General features: G+C 54.5%; 1 protein-coding gene across 3 annotated transcripts in view; it reads left to right on the top strand.

Annotated features, from left to right (window-relative positions):
• The window catches only part of layna (layilin a), a 47,104-nt gene extending 28,588 nt beyond the window's left edge, over positions 1-18,516 (top strand). For 2 of the 3 annotated variants that reach the window (XM_072486343.1, XM_072486341.1), the window contains 5 exons: positions 3,132-3,289; positions 4,107-4,169; positions 9,587-9,652; positions 13,045-13,147; positions 17,270-18,516. In XM_072486343.1, the coding sequence (XP_072342444.1) occupies positions 3,132-3,289; positions 4,107-4,169; positions 9,587-9,652; positions 13,045-13,147; positions 17,270-17,600 (721 nt within the window). In that variant the 3' untranslated portion in view covers positions 17,601-18,516. The remainder of the gene's footprint in view (positions 1-3,131; positions 3,290-4,106; positions 4,170-9,586; positions 9,653-13,044; positions 13,148-17,269) is intronic. The other variant, XM_072486342.1, reaches the window with a different exon arrangement.
• Positions 18,517-20,590: the final 2,074 nt, after the last annotated feature.

Genomic DNA, 20,590 nt, shown 5'->3' on the forward strand with positions numbered 1-20,590 from the left:
CCCCCCAGACAGTGTGTTCCAGACCCTCACCCCCCTCCCAGACAGTGCGTTCCAGACCCTCACCACCCTCCCAGACAGTGTGTTCCAGACCCTCACCACCCTCCCAGACAGTGTGTTCCAGACCCTCACCACCCTCCCAGACAGTGTGTTCCAGACCCTCACCCCCCTCCCAGACAGTGTGTTCCAGACCCTCACCACCCTCCCAGACAGTGCGTTTCAGACCGTTACCCCCCTCCCAGGCAATGCGTTCCAGACCCTCACCACCCTCCCAGGCAGCGCGTTCCAGACCCTCACCACCCTCCCAGGCAATGCGTTCCAGACCCTCACCACCCTCCCAGACAGTGCGTCCCAGACCGTCACCACCCTCCCAGGCAATGCGTTCCAGACCCTCACCACCCTCCCAGGCAGTGCGCTCCAGACCCTCACCACCCTCCCAGACAGTGTGTTCCAGACCCTCACCACCCTCCCAGGCCGTGCGTTCCAGACCCTCACCACCCTCCCAGGCAGCGCGTTCCAGACCCTCACCACCCTCCCAGGCAGTGCGTTTCAGACCGTTACCCCCCTCCCAGGCAATGCGTTCCAGACCCTCACCACCCTCCCAGGCAGTGCGTTCCAGACCCTCACCACCCTCCCAGGCCGTGCGTTCCAGACCCTCACCACCCTCCCAGACAGCGCGTTCCAGACCCTCACCACCCTCCCAGACAGTGCGTTCCAGACCCTCACCACCCTCCCAGGCCGTGCGTTCCAGACCCTCATCCCCCTCCCAGGCCGTGCGTTCCAGACCCTCACCACCCTCCCAGACAGCGCGTTCCAGACCCTCACCACCCTCCCAGACAGTGCGTTCCAGACCCTCACCACCCTCCCAGACAGTGCATTCCAGACCCTCACCACCCCCCCAGGCAGCGCGTTCCAGACCCTCACCACCCTCCCAGACAGTGCATTCCAGACCCTCACCACCCTCCCAGACAGTGCGTCCCAGACCGTCACCACCCTCCCAGGCAGTGCGTTCCCAGACCCTCACCACCCTCCCAGGCAGCGCGTTCCAGACCCTCACCCCCCCTCCCAGGCAGCGCGTCCCAGACCCTCACCACCCTCCCAGACAGTGTGTTCCAGACCCTCACCACCCTCCCAGACAGTGCGCTCCAGACCGTCAGCACCCTCCCAGGCAGTGCGTTCCAGACCCTCACCACCCTCCCAGGCAGCGCGTCCCAGACCGTCAGCACCCTCCCAGGCAGTGCGTTCCAGACCCTCACCACCCTCCCAGACAGTGCATTCCAGACCCTCACCACCCCCCCAGGCAGCGCGTTCCAGACCCTCACCACCCTCCCAGACAGTGCATTCCAGACCCTCACCACCCTCCCAGACAGTGCGTCCCAGACCGTCACCACCCTCCCAGGCAGTGCGTTCCCAGACCCTCACCACCCTCCCAGGCAGCGCGTTCCAGACCCTCACCCCCCCTCCCAGGCAGCGCGTCCCAGACCCTCACCACCCTCCCAGACAGTGTGTTCCAGACCCTCACCACCCTCCCAGACAGTGCGCTCCAGACCGTCAGCACCCTCCCAGGCAGCGCGTTCCAGACCCTCACCACCCTCCCCGGCAGTGCGCTCCAGACCCTCACCACCCTCTGGGTAAAAACGCTTTTCCTCAAATTCCCCCCTGAACCTCCCACCCCTCACCTTGAATCTGTGTCTCCTCGTAACTGACCCTTCAACTAAGAGGAACAGCTGCTCCCTGTCCACCCTGACTATGCCCCTCATAACCTTGTTCGACAGGATAGGTTCAGAAAGAATGTTCCTGATGGTGGGGGAGTCCAGAACTAGGGGTTATAGTTTGAGGATAAGGGGTAAACCTTTTAGGACTGAGGTGAGGAGAAATGTCTTCACCCAGAGAGCGGTGAATCTGTGGAATTCACTCCCACAGAAAGTAGCTGAGGTCAAAACGTTGTGTAATTTCAGGAAGGAATTAGATACAGCTCTTGTGGCTAAAGGGATCGAGGGATATGGGGGGAAGGCGGGATCAGGTTATTGAACTTGATGATCAGCCATGATCATAGTGAATGACGGAGCAGGCTCGAGGGGCCGAATGGCCTCCTCCTGCCTCTATTGTCTCTGTATTTCCTGTGGTTTTCCCTGCAGGGGAATAGCAGGAAGCTGCATTCAAGAGAGAGAGAGAGAGACAGCTTTCATCTTTCAGGGTCGAGAAGCTCCTGCCTTCCAACAGCAGGCAGCAGAGAAGAGAGAGAGCTGCTTCTGCCTTGAGCTCCAGTGTCTCCTCCTGTATTTTCTGTGAAAAACCCCACCCTGACAGGAATCAATCGCCGTTGGTTGCTGGGCAGAATGCTGTCCCTGGCCAATCCATGGCCACCAGCCAGCCAATTATAGGATCATCGGAATTGGGAGGAGAAGTCGGCAATTCAGCCTCGAGGCTGCTCCGACATCCAATCAGATCCTGGCTGATCTCTTCCTGGTCTCAAATCCACCTCCCCACCTGTTGCCCAAATCCCTTTAACCCATTTTTAAAATCAGAAATATATCTATCTCGATCAAAACAAACCCTTCCAAATCTCTTGGGTGCCATAAAGTCTGGGTTCTTCTGCCCAAAATACAAAACTTTATAACACACTGCACTATTTTGACACTTTGAATTACTTACTTCCTCTGCTCGACTTAAAGGATGTCTCATAGAATTTACAATGCAGAAGGAGGCCATTCGGCCCATCGAGTCTGCACCGGCTCTTGGAAAGAGCACCCCACCCAAGGTCAACACCTCCCCCCTATCCCCATAACCCAGTAACCCCACCCAACACTAAGGGCAATTTGGACACTAAGGGCAATTTAGCATGGCCAATCCACCTAACCCGCACATCTTTGGACTGTGGGAGGAAACCGGAGCACCCGGAGGAAACCTACGCACACACGGGGAGGATGTGCAGACTCCGCACAGACAGTGACTCAAGCCGGAATCGAACCTGGGACCCTGGAGCTGTGAAGCAATTGCGCTATCCACAATGCTACCGTGCTGCCCTTAATGATCCATGGACCAGAAATGATAAAGACAAAATAAAAGAAATAGGAACTAAGGGAACCGATAGGACAAGGTTGTCGTGGTTTCTTATATCTTCTCTCTTTCAGAAACTGGTATGTGGATGAGCCGTCATGTGGCCGGGAGGTGTGTGTAGTGATGTACCACCAGCCCTCTGCCTCCTCAGGAATGGGAGGTCCGTATCTTTACCAATGGAACGATGACCGCTGCAACATGAAAAACAATTTCATCTGCAAGTACGCTCCAGGTAAACCCTCCCCACCGATTGGTTCTGGCTGGGACCAACCTCTGACCTCAGTTCAACCTATCCTTGAGTAAGTGACAGGAACCCCCTGGAAATGTGACCTGGCTCAGCACAGCCTGGGGGGCGGGGGGGGATTGCGGTGTGCTGATGATGGCGTGGAGAGGAATGGGCTTGGATAAAGGAGTGGGTTGGCATCACGCGGCACAGTGGTTAGCACTGTGGCTTCACAGCTTGAGATCTCCAGGTTCGATTCCCAGCTGGGTCACTGTCTGTGCGGAGTCTGCACATCCTCCCTGTGTGTGCGTGGGTTTCCTCCGGGTGCCCCGGTTTCCTCCCACAGTCCAAAGATGTGCAGGTTAGGTGGATTGGCCATGATAAATTGCCCTTAGTGTCCAAAAAGGTTAGGTAGGGTTACTGGGTTACGGAGATAGGGTGGAGGTGTGGGCTTAAGTAGGGTGCTCTTTCCAAGGGCCGATGCAGACTCGATGGGTCGAAAGGCCTCCATCTGCACTGTAAATTCTATGAATAGCATGAGGGGAGGGGTGGCTAGGGAAGAGAGTGAAGGTCTGGGCGAACGGTGCAGAGGGGATAGTGGCTGAGGATTAGGACTGCGCAATGGGAGGTAGTGAGGGAAGGAGTGAAGTTTAAGAGTGTTTGGGAAAGTGTGGCAGTGTTTAGAAATGAGGAAATGGGAGGAGATGGTGGGGTTGGAGGGTGAGAGCGGGTGTGGGGGAGTGGGCAGGATCTGTCCAATGATGTCCATTTATTCACACAGATATTGACCTCTAACCCTGACCGAATCTCTCTGTTATGCTCACAGTACACGACTCCTTGAACCCAGGGTCAACACCAGCTCCCACTGAGGGAACCAGCTCTGATGTGGGTAAGAGGCAACACTCACTCTCCGAACTGAGGGAGGATGTGGGAATGGGTGAGGGGCCAGGGCATTGTGAGGAGAACAGGGGGTGAGTAGGGGTGTGGGGCTGAGTTGTGTCACTCTGGGGGCAGCTAACACCACCAACAGGACCAAACTTTCAACCCACAATTGTGTGGAGTGATATGCCAGTCGATTGTGTTTCCTGTGTTCATTAAAACAAGGGGAACTGTTTCCTTCAACACACCAAGAGGGATTTTAACCCAGCCCAACTCAGACAGGAAGCTCAAATTCAACTGAACTATCACCAAACTGTGCTGAGCTGTGATCGAAAACTCACCTGGAAATATAAATAACTCCATTACTCTGAGAGTGTGAGAGACTGTGGAACTCACTACCACAGTGAGTGTGTGAGACTGAGGAACTCACTACCACAGTGAGTGTGTGAGACTGTGGAACCCACTACCACAGCGAGTGTGTGAGACTGTGGAACTCACTATCACAGCGAGTGTGTGAGACTGAGGAACTCAGTACCACAGTGAGTGTGTGAGACTGTGGAACTCACTACCACAGCGAGTGTGTGAGACTGTGGAACCCACTACCACAGCAAGTGTGTGAGACTGTGGAACTCACTATCACAGCGAGTGGGTGAGACTGTGGAACTCACTATCACAGCAAGTGTGTGAGACTGTGGAACTCACTATCACAACGAGTGGGTGAGACTGTGGAACTCACTATCACAGCGAGTGTGTGAGACTGTGGAACTCATTACCACAGCGAGTGTGTGAGACTGTGGAACTCACTATCACAGCGAGTGTGAGAGACTGGAACTCACTATCACAGCGAGTATGTGAGGCTGTGGAACTCACTACCACAGCGAGTGTGTGAGACTGAGGAACTCACTACCACAGTGAGTGTGTGAGACTGTGGAACCCACTACCACAGCAAGTGTGTGAGACTGTGGAACTCACTATCACAGCGAGTGTGAGAGACTGTGGAACTCACTATCACAGCGAGTGTGTGAGACTGTGGAACTCACTACCACAGCAAGTGTGTGAGACTGTGGAATGCACTACCACAGTGAGTGTGTGAGACTGAGGAACTCACTATCACAGCAAGTGTGTGAGACTGTGGAACTCACTATCACAGCGAGTGTGTGAGACTGGAACTCACTACACAGCGAGTGTGAGAGACTGGAACTCACTACCACAGCGAGTGTGAGAGACTGTGGAACTCACTACCACAGTGAGTGTGTGAGACTCTGGAACTCATTACCACAGCGAGTGTGTGAGACTCTGGAACTCACTATCACAGCGAGTGTGTGAGACTCTGGAACTCACTATCACAGTGAGTGTGTGAGACTGTGGAACTCACTATCACAGCGAGTGTGTGAGACTGGAACTCACTACCACAGCGATTGTGTGAGACTGTGGAACTCACTACCACATCGAGCATGTGAGACTGTGGAACTCACTATCACAGCGAGTGTGAGAGCCTGTGGAACTCACTACCACAGCGAGCGTGTCAGACTGTGGAACTCACTATCACAGCGAGTGTGTGAGACTGGAACTCACTATCACAGCGAGTGTGTGAGGCTGTGGAACTCACTATCACAGCGAGTGTGTGTGACTGTGGAACTCACTATCACAGCAAGTGTGAGAGACTGTGGAACTCACTACCACAGCGAGAGTGTGAGACTGTGGAACTCACTATCACAGTGAGTGTGAGACTGTGGAACTCACCATCACTGAGAGAGTGTGAGACTGTGGAACTCACTACCACAGCGAGTGTGTGAGACTGGAACTCACTACCACAGTGAGTGTGTGAGACTGTGGAACTCACTACCACAGCGAGTGTGTGAGACTGTGGAACTCATTATCACAGCAAGTGTGTGAGTCTGTGGAACTCACTACCACAGCGAGTGTGTGACTGTGGAACTAACTATCAAACGAGTGTGTGAGACTGTGGAACTCACGACCACAGCGAGTGTGTGAGACTGTGGAACTCATTATCACAGCGAGTGTGTGAGACTGTGGAACTCACTATCACAGCGAGTGTGTGAGACTGTGGAACTCACTATCACAGCGAGTGTGTGAGACTGTGGAACGCACTACCACAATGAGTGTGTGAGACTGGAACTCACTATCACAGCGAGTGTGTGGGACTGTGGAAGTCACTATCACAGAGAGTGTGTGAGAATGTGGAACTCACAACTACAGCGAGTGTGAGAGACTGTGGAACTCACTATCACAACGAGTATGTGAGGCTCTGGAACTCACTATCACAGCGAGTGTGTGAGACTGTGGAACTCACTACCACAGCGAGTGTGAGAGACTGTGGAACTCACTGTCACAACGAGTGTGTGAGACTGTGGAACGCACTACCACAGCGAGTATGTGAGGCTGTGGAACTCACCACCACAGCGAGTGTGTGAGACTGTGGAACTCACTATCACAGCGAGTGTGTGAGACTGTGGAACTCACTACCACAGCGAGTGTGTGAGACTGTGGAACTCACTACCACAACGAGTGTGTGAGACTGTGGAACGCACTACCACAGCGAGTGTGTGAGATTGTGGAACTCACTATCACAGCGAGTGTGTGTGACTGTGGAACTCACTGTCACAGCGAGTGTGTGAGACTGTGGAACTCACGATCACAGCGAGTGTGTGAGACTGGAACTCACTACCACAGCGGGTGTGTGAGACTGTGGAACTCACTATCACAGCGAGTGTGTGAGACTGGAACTCACTACCACAGCGAGTGTGTGAGACTGGAACTCACTACCACAGCGAGTGTGCGAGACTGTGGAACTCACTACCTCAGCGAGTGTGTGAGACTGGAACTCACTACCACAGCGAGTGTGTGAGACTGTGGAACTCACTACCACAGCGAGTGGGTGAGACTGGAACTCACTACCACAGTGAGTGTGTGAGACTGAGGAACTCACTATCACAGCAAGTGTGTGAGACTGTGGAACTCACTATCACAGCGAGTGTGTGAGACTGGAACTCACTACACAGCGAGTGTGAGAGACTGGAACTCACTACCACAGCGAGTGTGAGAGACTGTGGAACTCACTACCACAGTGAGTGTGTGAGACTCTGGAACTCATTACCACAGCGAGTGTGTGAGACTCTGGAACTCACTATTACAGCGAGTGTGTGAGACTCTGGAACTCACTATCACAGTGAGTGTGTGAGACTGTGGAACTCACTATCACAGCGAGTGTGTGAGACTGGAACTCACTACCACAGCGATTGTGTGAGACTGTGGAACTCACTACCACATCGAGCATGTGAGACTGTGGAACTCACTATCACAGCGAGTGTGAGAGCCTGTGGAACTCACTACCACAGCGAGCGTGTCAGACTGTGGAACTCACTATCACAGCGAGTGTGTGAGACTGGAACTCACTATCACAGCGAGTGTGTGAGGCTGTGGAACTCACTATCACAGCGAGTGTGTGTGACTGTGGAACTCACTATCACAGCAAGTGTGAGAGACTGTGGAACTCACTACCACAGCGAGAGTGTGAGACTGTGGAACTCACTATCACAGTGAGTGTGAGACTGTGGAACTCACCATCACTGAGAGAGTGTGAGACTGTGGAACTCACTACCACAGCGAGTGTGTGAGACTGGAACTCACTACCACAGTGAGTGTGTGAGACTGTGGAACTCACTACCACAGCGAGTGTGTGAGACTGTGGAACTCATTATCACAGCGAGTGTGTGAGTCTGTGGAACTCACTACCACAGCGAGTGTGTGACTGTGGAACTAACTATCAAACGAGTGTGTGAGACTGTGGAACTCACGACCACAGCGAGTGTGTGAGACTGTGGAACTCATTATCACAGCGAGTGTGTGAGACTGTGGAACTCACTATCACAGCGAGTGTGTGAGACTGTGGAACTCACTATCACAGCGAGTGTGTGAGACTGTGGAACGCACTACCACAATGAGTGTGTGAGACTGGAACTCACTATCACAGCGAGTGTGTGGGACTGTGGAAGTCACTATCACAGAGAGTGTGTGAGAATGTGGAACTCACAACTACAGCGAGTGTGAGAGACTGTGGAACTCACTGTCACAACGAGTGTGTGAGACTGTGGAACGCACTACCACAGCGAGTATGTGAGGCTGTGGAACTCACCACCACAGCGAGTGTGTGAGACTGTGGAACTCACTATCACAGCGAGTGTGTGAGACTGTGGAACTCACTACCACAGCGAGTGTGTGAGACTGTGGAACTCACTACCACAACGAGTGTGTGAGACTGTGGAACGCACTACCACAGCGAGTGTGTGAGATTGTGGAACTCACTATCACAGCGAGTGTGTGTGACTGTGGAACTCACTGTCACAGCGAGTGTGTGAGACTGTGGAACTCACGATCACAGCGAGTGTGTGAGACTGGAACTCACTACCACAGCGAGTGTGTGAGACTGTGGAACTCACTATCACAGCGAGTGTGTGAGACTGGAACTCACTACCACAGCGAGTGTGTGAGACTGGAACTCACTACCACAGCGAGTGTGCGAGACTGTGGAACTCACTACCTCAGCGAGTGTGTGAGACTGGAACACACTACCACAGCGAGTGTGTGAGACTGTGGAACTCACTACCACAGCGAGTGGGTGAGACTGGAACTCACTACCACAGCGAGTGTGTGAGACTGTGGAACTCACAACCACAGCGGGTGTGTGAGACTGGAACTCACTACCACAGCGAGTGTGTGAGACTGGAACTCACTACCACAAGACCTCTTCATTGCACAGGACCTTAAACCGACGTTATACACCAGATACATCGATGACATTTGTTTCCTTTGGACCCACGGCTAAGAATCACTGAAACGACTTCACGATGACATCAATAAGTTCCATCCAACCATCAGACTCACCATGGACAGGAGGGGTTGTGGTGTGAGGTGCTCCGGAAGGTGAATGCATCAACTTTGTGCGCGAGGTTGGGGCTGATACAGCTGAAGGTAGTGTATAGGCCGCACCTCACAAAGGCCAGAATGAACCGACTCTTTGAGGGGGTGGAGGATGTTTGTGAGCACTGTGGGGGGGGGGCACTAATCACGTTCATATGTTTTGGTCCTGTCCAAAACTGGAGGGTATTGGAGGGAGATCTTCAGGGTGAACTCAAAGGTGGTGCACGTGAGACTCAACCAGGTCCCCGAGAAGCCATATTGGGAGTATGGGATTGGCCGGGGTCGGAAGAGGGCGCGGAGGCAGATGTTTTAGCCTTCACCTCGCTGATCGCCCGAAGGCGGATCCTGTTGGGGTGGAGGTCAGCTACTTCGCCCTGTGCGCTGGCGTGGCGGGGGGATCTACTGGAGTTTCTGAGGCCAGGCTGCCCTCTGGGACTGATGACAGAACATGTTCATCTCAAGTCTCTTCCATTATGAATCTTCTAGATGGTTCCACAGTCACTTCTATCGGGAGAGAGGTGGATTCAACTGAGATCGTGGACCAATCAGGAGGTAAATCTGGAAATATTGATCAGTGACTGTTTATTGCTGGGTTGTATGTTCAATACGAAGCATCAATTCACATCCACAAAGCCTCGTCCAATGGATAGTGTCTCTGTTCATTGGCAGGAGTGACCTGGAGTCACATGATGCTTGGGCCATCTATTCAGCAATTCATTTTAGGCAATATTTTTATGAATGAAGTTCTCAATCTATCTCAATGCTGAGTCTCACTGCGGTACAGACTCCCCCTCCTCTCGCGAAGGTGCTGACTCTCACTGGGGTACAGAGTCCCCTCCTCTCCTGAAGGTGCTGACTCTCACTGGGGTACAGACTCCCCCTCCTCTCCCGAAGGTGCTGACTCTCACTGGGGTACAGGGTCCCCCTCCTCTCCTGAAGGTACTGACTCTCACTGGGGTACAGGGTCCCCTCCTCTCCTGAAGGTGCTGACTCCACTGGGGTACAGGGTCCCCTCCTCTCCCGAAGGTGCTGACTCTCACTGGGGTACAGACCCCCTCACCTGAAGGTGCTGACTCTCACTGGGGTGCAGGGTCCTCCTCCTCTCCCGAAGGTGCTGACTCTCACTGGGGTACAGGGTCCCCTCCTGTCCTGAAGGTGCTGACTCTCACTGGGGTACACGGTCCCCTCCTCTCCTGAAGGTGCTGACTCTCACTGGGGTACAGGGTCCCCTCCTCTCCTGAAGGTGCTGACTCTCACTGGGGTACAGACCCCCTCACCTGAAGGTGCTGACTCTCACTGGGGTACAGGGTCCTCCTCCTCTCCCGAAGGTGCTGACTCTCACTGGGGTACAGGGTCCCCTCCTCTCCTGAAGGTGCTGACTCTCACTGGGGTACAGGTCCCCTCCTCTCCTGAAGGTGCTGACTCTCACTGGGGTACAGGGACCCCTCCTCTCCTGAAGGTGCTGACTCTGACTGGGGTACAGGGTCCCTCCTCTCCTGAAGGTGCTGACTCTCACTGGGGTACAGGGTCCACTCCACCTCCTCTCCTGAAGGTGCTGACTCTCACTGAGGTACAGGGTCCCCCTCCTCTCCTGAAGGTGCTGGCTCTCACTGGGGTACAGTATCCCACCTCCTCTCCTGAAGGTGCTGACTCTCCCTGGGTTACGGGGTCCCTCTCCTGAAGGTGCTGACTCTCACTGGGGTACAGGGTGCCTCTCCTGAAGGTGCTGACTCTCACTGGGATACAGGGTCCCCCTCCTCTCCTGAAGGTGCTGACTCTCACTGGGATACAGGGTCACCCTCCTCTCCTGAAGGTGCTGACTCTCACTGGGGTACAGGGTCCCCCTCCTCTCCTGAAGGTGTTGACTCTCACTGAGGTACAGGGTCCCCTCCTCTCCTGAAGGTACTGACTCTCACTGAGGTACAGGGTCCCCCTCCTCTCCTGAGGGTGCTGGCTCTCACTGGGGTACAGTATCCCACCTCCTCTCCTGAAGGTGCTGACTCTCCCTGGGGTACAGGGTCCCTCTCCTGAAGGTGCTGACTCTCACTGTGGTACAGGGTCCCCCTCCTCTCTTGAAGGTGCTGACTCTCACTGGGGTACACACCCCCTCCTCTCCTGAAGGTGCTGACTCTCACTGGGGTACAGGGTCCTCCTCCTCTCCCGAAGGTGCTGACTCTCACTGGGGTACAGGGTCCCCCTCCTCCCCTGAAGGTGCTGACTCTCACTGGGGTACAGACCCCCTCCTCTCCTGAAGGTGCTGACTCTCACTGGGGTACAGGGCCCCCTCCTCTCCTGAAGGTGCTGACTCTCACTGGGGTACAGGGTCCCCCTCCTCTCCTGAAGGTGCTGACTCTCACTGGGGTACAGGGTCCTCCTCCTCTCCTGAAGGTGCTGACTCTCACTGGGGTACAGGGTCTCCCTCCTCTCCTGAAGGTGCTGACTCTCACTGGGGTACAGGGACCCTCCTCGTCTGAAGGTGCTGACTTTCACTGGGGTACAGGGTCCCCTCCTCTCCTGAAGGTGCTGACTCTCACTGGGGTACAGGGTCCCCCTCCTCTCCTGAAGGTGCTGACTCTCACTGGGATACAGGGTCCCCCTCCTCTCCTGAAGGTGCTATTGGACATTGAGATTGTTGTGGACACTGTTCCCTCCTGAGGTTAGAATATAGAACATACAGTGCAGAAGGAAGCCAATCGGCCCATCGAGTCTGCACCGACCCACTTAAGCCCTCACTTCCACCCTATCCCCATAACCCAGTAACCCCATCCAACACTAAGGGCAATTTTGGACACTAAGGGCAATTTATCACGGCCAATCCACCTAACCTGCACATCTTTGGACTGTGGGAGGAAACGGGAGTACCCGGAGGAAACCCACGCAGACACGGGGAGAACGTGGAGACTCCGCACAGACAGTGACCCAGCGGGGAATCGAACCTGGGACCGTAGTGCTGTGAAGCCACAGTGCTCTCCACTTGTGCTACCGTGCTGCCCATGTTGACACCGGGGGTGAGATTCTCCGACCCCCCGCCGGGTCGGAGAATCGCCGGAGGCTGGCGTGAATCCCGCCCCCTCCGGATGCGGAATTCTCCACCACCAGATATTCGGCGGGGGCGGGAATCGCGCCGCGCCGGTTGGCGGGCCCCCCCCCCGCGATTCTCCGGCCCGGATGGGCCGAAGTCCCGCCGCTAAAATGCCTGTCCCGCCGGCGTAGATTAAACCACCTCTCTTACCGGCGGGACAAGGCGGCGCGGGCGGGCTCCGGGGTCCTGGGGGGGGGGGGGGCGCAGGGCGATCTGGCCCCGGGGGGTGCCCCCACAGTGGCCTGGCCCGCGATCGGGGCCCACCGATCCGCGGGCGGGTCTGTGCCGTGGGGGCACTCTTTCCCTTCCGCCTTCGCCACGGTCTCCACCATGGCGGAGGCGGAAGAGACTCCCTCCACTGCGCATGTGCGGGAATGCCGTCAGCGGCCGCTGACGCTCCCGCGCATGCGCCGCCCGGAGATGTCATTTCCGCGCCAGCTGGCGGGGCACCAAAGGCCTTTTCCGCCAGCTGGCGGGGCGGAAATTCGTCCGGCACCAACCTAGCCCCTTAAGGTTGGGGCTCGGCCCCCAAAGATGCGGAGCATTCCGCACCTTTGGGGCGGCGCGATGCCCGACTGATTTGCGCCGTTTTGGGTGCCAGTCGGCGGACATCGCGCCGATACTGGAGAATTTTGCCCCAGGAGTAGGATTGTGATCAGGAGCAGGGATCTGAATGGTTTGTCAATTTTGCCATAAGAGAGTTATTGAATGTAGTTTCAGTGACCTTTCGGGATCTGCTGAAATCCACATCATCTGACCCCAAATCAAACCTCATCGCCTCAGTTTTCATCAGAATATTTGCTGAATCTGTGGTTTCAGACAGGAAATTGTCCTCTTTTAATTGGAGTTCCATTTATTTCAGAGAACACGCTGAATATCCTCTACATCATCATCCCCACAATCCCTCTGCTGCTCCTCCTCCTGCTGATCAGCGCAGTCTTTTGTTTCCGTCTCTTTGTCACAAGGTGAGTTCGGAAGTGGAAGTTTCCACCCCCCATTGACAAATCCCCACTGACCAATCCCCACTGACCAATCCCCATTGACCAATCCCCATTGACGATCCCCATTGACCAATCCCCACTGACCGATCCCCATTGACCGATCCCCACTGACCAATCCCCATTGACCAATCCCCACTGACCAATCCCCATTGACCAATCCCCATTGACCAATCCCCATTGACGATCCCCATTGACCAATCCCCACTGACCGATCCCCATTGACCGATCCCCACTGACCAATCCCCATTGACCAATCCCCACTGACCAATCCCGATTACGATCCCCATTGACCAATCCCCACTGACCAATCCCCATTGACCGATCCCCATTGACCGATCCCAATTGACCAATCCCCACTGACCGATCACCATTGACCAATCCCCACTGACCAAACTCCATTGACCGATCCCCATTGACGATCCCCATTGACCGATCCCCATTGACCGATCCCCATTGACGATCCCCATTGACCGATCCCCATTGACCAATCCCCACTGACCAATCCCCATTGACCGATCCCCATTGACCAATACCCACTGACCGATCCCCATTGACCGATCCCCACTGACGATCCCCATTGACCGATCCCCATTGACGATCCCCATTGATGATCCCCATTGACGATCCCCATTGACCAAACCCCATTGACCAATCCCCATTGACGATCCCCATTGACGATCCCCATTGACAGATCACCATTGACCGATCCCCTTTGACCGATTCCCACTGACTGATCCCCACTGACCAAACCCCATTGACCGATCCCCATTGACCAATCCCCACTGACCAAACCCCATTGGCCGATCCCCACTGACCGATCCCCACTGACCAAACCCCATTGACCGATCCCCATTGACGATCCCCATTGACCGATCCCCATTGACCGATCCCCATTGACGATCCCCATTGACCGATCCCCATTGACCAATCCCCACTGACCAATCCCCACTGACCGATCCCCATTGACCAATACCCACTGACCGATCCCCATTGACCGATCCCCACTGACGATCCCCATTGACCGATCCCCATTGACGATCCCCATTGACGATCCCCATTGACGATCCCCATTGACCGATCCCCATTGACCAAACCCCATTGACCAATCCCCGTTGACGATCCCCATTGACGATCCCCATTGACAGATCACCATTGACCGATCCCCTTTGACCGATTCCCACTGACTGATCCCCACTGACCAAACCCCATTGACCGATCCCCATTGACCAATCCCCACTGACCAAACCCCATTGACCGATCCCCACTGACCGATCCCCATTGACCGATCCCCATTGACGATCCCCATTGACCGATCCCCATTGACGATCCCCATTGACCGATCCCCATTGACGATCCCCATTGACCAATCCCCACTGACCAATCCCCTTTGACCAATCCCCACTGACCGATCCCCATTGACCGATCCCCATTGACGATCCCCATTGACCAATCCCCACTTTCCGATCCCCACTGACCAAACCCCATTGACAATCCCTATTGACCGATCCCCATTGACCGATCCCCATTGACCGATCCCTATTGACCGATCCCCACTGACCAATCCCCATTGACCGATCCCCATTGACCGATCCCCATTGACAATCCCCATTGACTGATTCCCACTGACCGATCCCCACTGACAATCCCCATTGACCGATCCCCACTGACCAAACCCCATTGACAATCCCTATTGACCGATCCCCATTGACCGATCCGCATTGACTGATTCCCATTGACCGATCCCCATTGACCGATCCCCATTGACAATCCCCATTGACTGATTCCCACTGACCGATCCCCACTGACAATCCCCATTGACCGATCCCCACTGACCAAACCCCATTGACAATCCCTATTGACCGATCCCCATTGACCGATTCCCACTGACTGATCCCCACTGACCAAACCCCATTGACCGATCCCCATTGACCGATCCCCACTGACCAAACCCCATTGACCGATCCCCACTGACCAATCTCCATTGACCGATCCCCATTGACCGATCCCCATTGACAATCCGCATTGACTGATTCCCATTGACCGATCCCCATTGACCGATCCCCATTGACAATCCCCATTGACTGATTCCCACTGACCGATCCCCACTGACAATCCCCATTGACCGATCCCCACTGACCAAACCCCATTGACAATCCCTATTGACCGATCCCCATTGACCGATCCCCATTGACAATCCCCATTGACCAATCCCCACTGACCAATCTCCATTGACCGATCCCCATTGACCGATCCCCATTGACAATCCGCATTGACTGATTCCCACTGGCCGATCCCCACTGACCAATCCCCACTGACCAATCCCCCGTGACCAATCCCCACTGACCTATCCCCATTGACCGATCCCCACTGACCGATCCCCATTGACAATCCGCATTGACTGATTCCCACTGGCCGATCCCCACTGACCGATCCCCACTGACCAGTCCCCACTGACCGACCCCCATTGACCGATCCCCACTGACCGATCCCCACTGACCAAACCCCATTGACTGATCCCCATTGACCGATCCCAATTGACCAATCCCCACTGACCGATCCCCATTGGCCAATCCCCACTGACCAAACCCCATTGACCGATCCCCATTGACGATCCCCATTGACCGATCCCCATTGACCGATCCCCATTGACGATCCCCATTGACCGATCCCCATTGACCAATCCCCACTGACCAATCCCCATTGACCGATCCCCATTGACCAATCCCCACTGACCGATCCCCATTGACCGATCCCCACTGACGATCCCCATTGACCGATCCCCATTGACGATCCCCATTGACGATCCCCATTGACGATCCCCATTGACCGATCAACATTGACCGATCCCCATTGACCGATTCCCACTGACTGATCCCCACTGACGATCCCCACTGACCGATCCCCACTGACCAAACCCCACTGACCAAACCCCACTGACCAAACCCCATTGACCGATCCCCACTGACCGATCCCCATTGACCAATCCCCACTGACCGATCCCCATTGACCGATCCCCATTGACGATCCCCATTGACCGATCCCCACTGACCAATCCCCACTGACCGATCCCCATTGACCAATCCCCACTGACCAATCCCCTTTGACCAACCCCCACTGACCGATCCCCATTGACCGATCCCCATTGACGATCCCCACTGACCGATCCCCACTGACCAAACCCCATTGACAATCCCCATTGACCGATCCCCATTGACCAATCCCCATTGACCGATCCCCACTGACCGATCCCCATTGACCGATCCCCATTGACCGATCCCCATTGACCAATCCCCACTGACCAATCCCCACTGACGATTCCCATTGACCGATCCCCATTGACCAAACCCCATTGACCGATCCCCATTGACCGATCCCAATTGACCAAACCCCACTGACCGATCCCCATTGACCAATCCCCACTGACCGATCCCCATTGACGATCCCCATTGACCGATCCCCATTGACGATCCCCATTGACCAATCCCCACTGACCAATCCCCATTGACCAATCCCCACTGACCAATCCCCATTGACGATCCCCATTGACCAATCCCCACTGACCAATCCCCATTGACCGATCCCCATTGACCGATCCCCATTGACCGATCCCCATTGACCGATCCCCACTGACCAATCCCCATTGACCAATCCCCACTGACCAATCCCCACTGACCAATCCCCATTGACCAATCCCCACTGACCGATCCCCACTGACCAAACCCCATTGACCGATCCCCATTGACCGATCCCAATTGACCAATCCCCACTGACCAATCCCCATTGACGATCCCCATTGACCAATCCCCACTGACCAATCCCCATTGACGATCCCCATTGACCGATCCCCATTGACCGATCCCCATTGACCGATCCCCATTGACCGATCCCCACTGACCGATGCCTTGCTGACAGGACATGCCCATGTACAGTGACAGTTGTGAGATACCCCTCTTCTCTCCCCTCCACCTTCCTCCCCCTCCCACTCCCTCTGCCTGCAGCCTCTCCCCTGCCTTCCCCCTGCCTCTGTACCTGTGCTGCGTTTGAACAATTGTCAGGGTTCCCATGAAGTAACCTCTCTTTTTTCAGGAGGAAGGAGCGATGTGAGGTGACAGTGAAGGAACACAATTTCTGGATGGATCCCGTCAGAAGCAGCTCTCCAAACCTGGAGGTTTACAGTGTCATCATGAAGCAGTCCCAGGCTGATTTAACCGGAGCCCGACCCCACATAAAGAACACGTCATTCCAAACCTCTCCTCACAGCCAGGACCCGGATAATGTTTCCCGGGATTATGACAATGTTGCCGCCAACTGTCCCTCGAGTGGCTTTGTAACAAATGAAATTTATGAACCTTATCAAGCCCAAGTGGCAATGGGCAGAGAGTCCGGCTGGGTGGAAAATGAGATCTATGGTTACTAGGACCGTGTGGAGATGTGCGAACCAACGTTAGATCAGCCATTGTGCCCAGGGTTACCCCATCTCCTGCGGGTTCCATTCCAGCATGCTGAACTGCCACAGTCGTGCCTGAACAGAAGACTCCATTTTTCCTTTAGTCTTTTTGGTCAATGAGGCCTGGGGAGGTCCAGCCAACAGGAGGGTGCGTGAGAGGACACTCATCTGTAAATATAGAAACTGTTACTGTGAAGATTTGGACTTGTCATCTAGACAATAACAGCTCCCGGAGGGAAGCTGAGTGTAAGTTGGGAAGATGTGCTTCAAATGCCCTGCAGTCTTTTTCACATCAAGGTATAAATGACCCTCTTACTGTCCCTGTCAGTGAGCTGGAGCGGGCCCAGCTCCAGGAACCGTCCGCTAACTGCCAGGCACCAAAATGCAAACCACAAACTATTTAATTACCGCAAACACTCAGTCAGGGATTATTTGGGTTCATTCTGTCCGGGAGGGGTATGCCTGCCTGTGAAATCCTGTCTCATTAAACATTGTCCCTGATGCTTCAGAAACTCTTCTCAGAATTCAGCTGAAAGGAGACTTTGGGGTCATCGAAATGGCCATTCAGCCCATCGAGACTGCTCTCCAATCCAGTGAGAAGATTGTATCTCACCCCTTTAATCAACGAAGAATATCAAATCTCAGTTGCGAACATTTCAATTCACTCAGCGTCCACAGCCTTTTCTGAGAAAGAGTTGCCGGTTAATAAATCTAAGATTTGTGTTAATGCTTTGGACAGAAGCTTAAACTTTAGCAATGACTGTTGGCAAACTCAGTGTTGAGGTTTGGACGTTGAGGTTGATGGTTTTAGAATACTTTCTTTCATCTACTTTTTCAATCTAATTTAATGTTTCTAAACTGCATAAATTATTTTTTGCACTGGGAATGATTTTCTTTGTGTTCTTCTCTAAGGGTTTCGAGAGATTGGGCTGTACGTCTGATAATGTTACCAACTTCTTAAAAGTGTCTGCATGTGCCGCCCAGCATTGCTAACCGGAGAGGAGACTGCTGTCAGTAAACCTGTCACTTACTCTACCAGATCACAACTAATCCACTCCCAAAACAAAATAGAAAATCATATTGTCCAAAACTGCTTTTTTAGGAGTTTATTCATTGTGTTATGGGTCCGGCTTTACAGAACCCCAAAGTGTTTCATGGAGTTCAACCGACCCACAACTTGTAATAGATTGTGGTGTGGGAAGCACACGGCGTACTCTCCAGGTGTGATACAGCGGAAATGGACAAATGGTTTTTAAAACAAAACAATGTTTTATTCTATGAACTCAAGTTAACCTTTTAAAAACAAACATTGAATATCTTAACACCCATTCCTTCAAATATACCCTCAAAAGACTACAACACTACATAATCCTTCAAATTGTTCCTTTAAACATCCAAAAGACTTCAAACCTTCAAAAATAATAACACATTAGGTTACATTCAATATATTTATAGTCTTTGGATTGCAAACATCAACAGACCAGCTCTGTGTTTTTTCCTGCAGCTCACAGCAAAACACACAGACACTCCTAGCTGCCTTCTCAAACTGAAACTCAAAAAAGCAGAAGTGAGCTCAGCTCCCCACACCCTCTGATATCAATTCAGTAATATGATCAGCTCCATTTCTTAAAGGTACATTGCTTAAACATCCGTTCCTTAAAGGTACTCTCACATGACAATTGGTCTACTGTCGACCACTGGGGCATATAGGGTGGCATTCTCTGTCAGTCGACACTGGAATCGCGAAACCCAATTGGGTGGAGAATTGGTCGTGACCCCAAAATTGTGCCGGTTGCCTGCCAGAATGCCACGCTCCGGTACCTCGACAGCAGCGTCAATCATTTTACTCCACACGCACAGTAAATGCCGTTTGCAAATCACTAACGGGCCTGAGCCGGTATTCATCGGGGCTTCTGCGATGCTCCGCCTCCTCCAGGAGGAATTACCGACGGCGAGTTTCACTTGTGGTTTCAAAAATCGAGAAACAGGTGCCATGGCTGCTGAGGGAGAGGAGGGAGGACATAGAGGCACGGCCATGGGCTGCCGGGGGGTGCCTCCGCCCGGGGGCCAGCGGGGCCGGGTGACAGCGGATGACCGGCGGATTGGCCATGGGGTCAGGGTCGCCCCCCCCAGGGACTGGGGTGTCCAGGCACGGACCGCCAGCCATCGTCTCAGCCTGCAAGGCAGCCATCTTGCTGCGCACCCCACTGACCGCCCACCATGGCGCCTGGTTGTGCAGAGTGACAACGGCCGCATGGATGCCCCCACCCCCACTCCGCCAACTAGCCGCCACCCTCCGACGGGGCACCACGCGGCCCACCCAAGGGTAACCCCCGCCGAATATCCGGTGGTGGAGAATTCCGCATCCGGCGGGGGGTCGGCAGTGTGGCCGATACACGGACAGTGTGGCCGATACACGGACAGTGTGCCCGATACCCGGGCAGTGTGCCCGATACACGGACAGTGAGGCCGATACACGGACAGTGTGGCCGATACACGGACAGTGTGCCCGATACCCGGGCAGTGTGGCCGATACGCGGGCAGTGTGCCCGATACCCGGGCAGTGTGCCCGATACACGGACAGTGAGGCCGATACACGGACAGTGTGGCCGATACACGGACAGTGTGCCCGATACACGGACAGTGTGGCCGATACACGGACAGTGTGCCCGATACCCGGGCAGTGTGCCCCCGATACCTGGGCAGTGTGCCCGATACACGGACAGTGTGCCCGATACACGGGCAGTGTGCCCCCGATACCTGGGCAGTGTGCCCGATACACGGACAGTGTGCCCGATACACGGACAGTGTGCCCGATACCCGGGCAGTGTGCCCCCGATACCCGGGCAGTGTACCCGATACCCGGACAGTGTGCCCGATACCCGGACAGTGTGCCCGATACCCGGGCAGTGTACCCGATACCCGGGCAGTGTGCCCGATACCCGGGCAGTGTGCCCGAT

This window comes from Scyliorhinus torazame, chromosome 21 (genome assembly GCF_047496885.1).
Source record: "Scyliorhinus torazame isolate Kashiwa2021f chromosome 21, sScyTor2.1, whole genome shotgun sequence".
Lineage (NCBI taxonomy): Eukaryota > Metazoa > Chordata > Chondrichthyes > Carcharhiniformes > Scyliorhinidae > Scyliorhinus > Scyliorhinus torazame.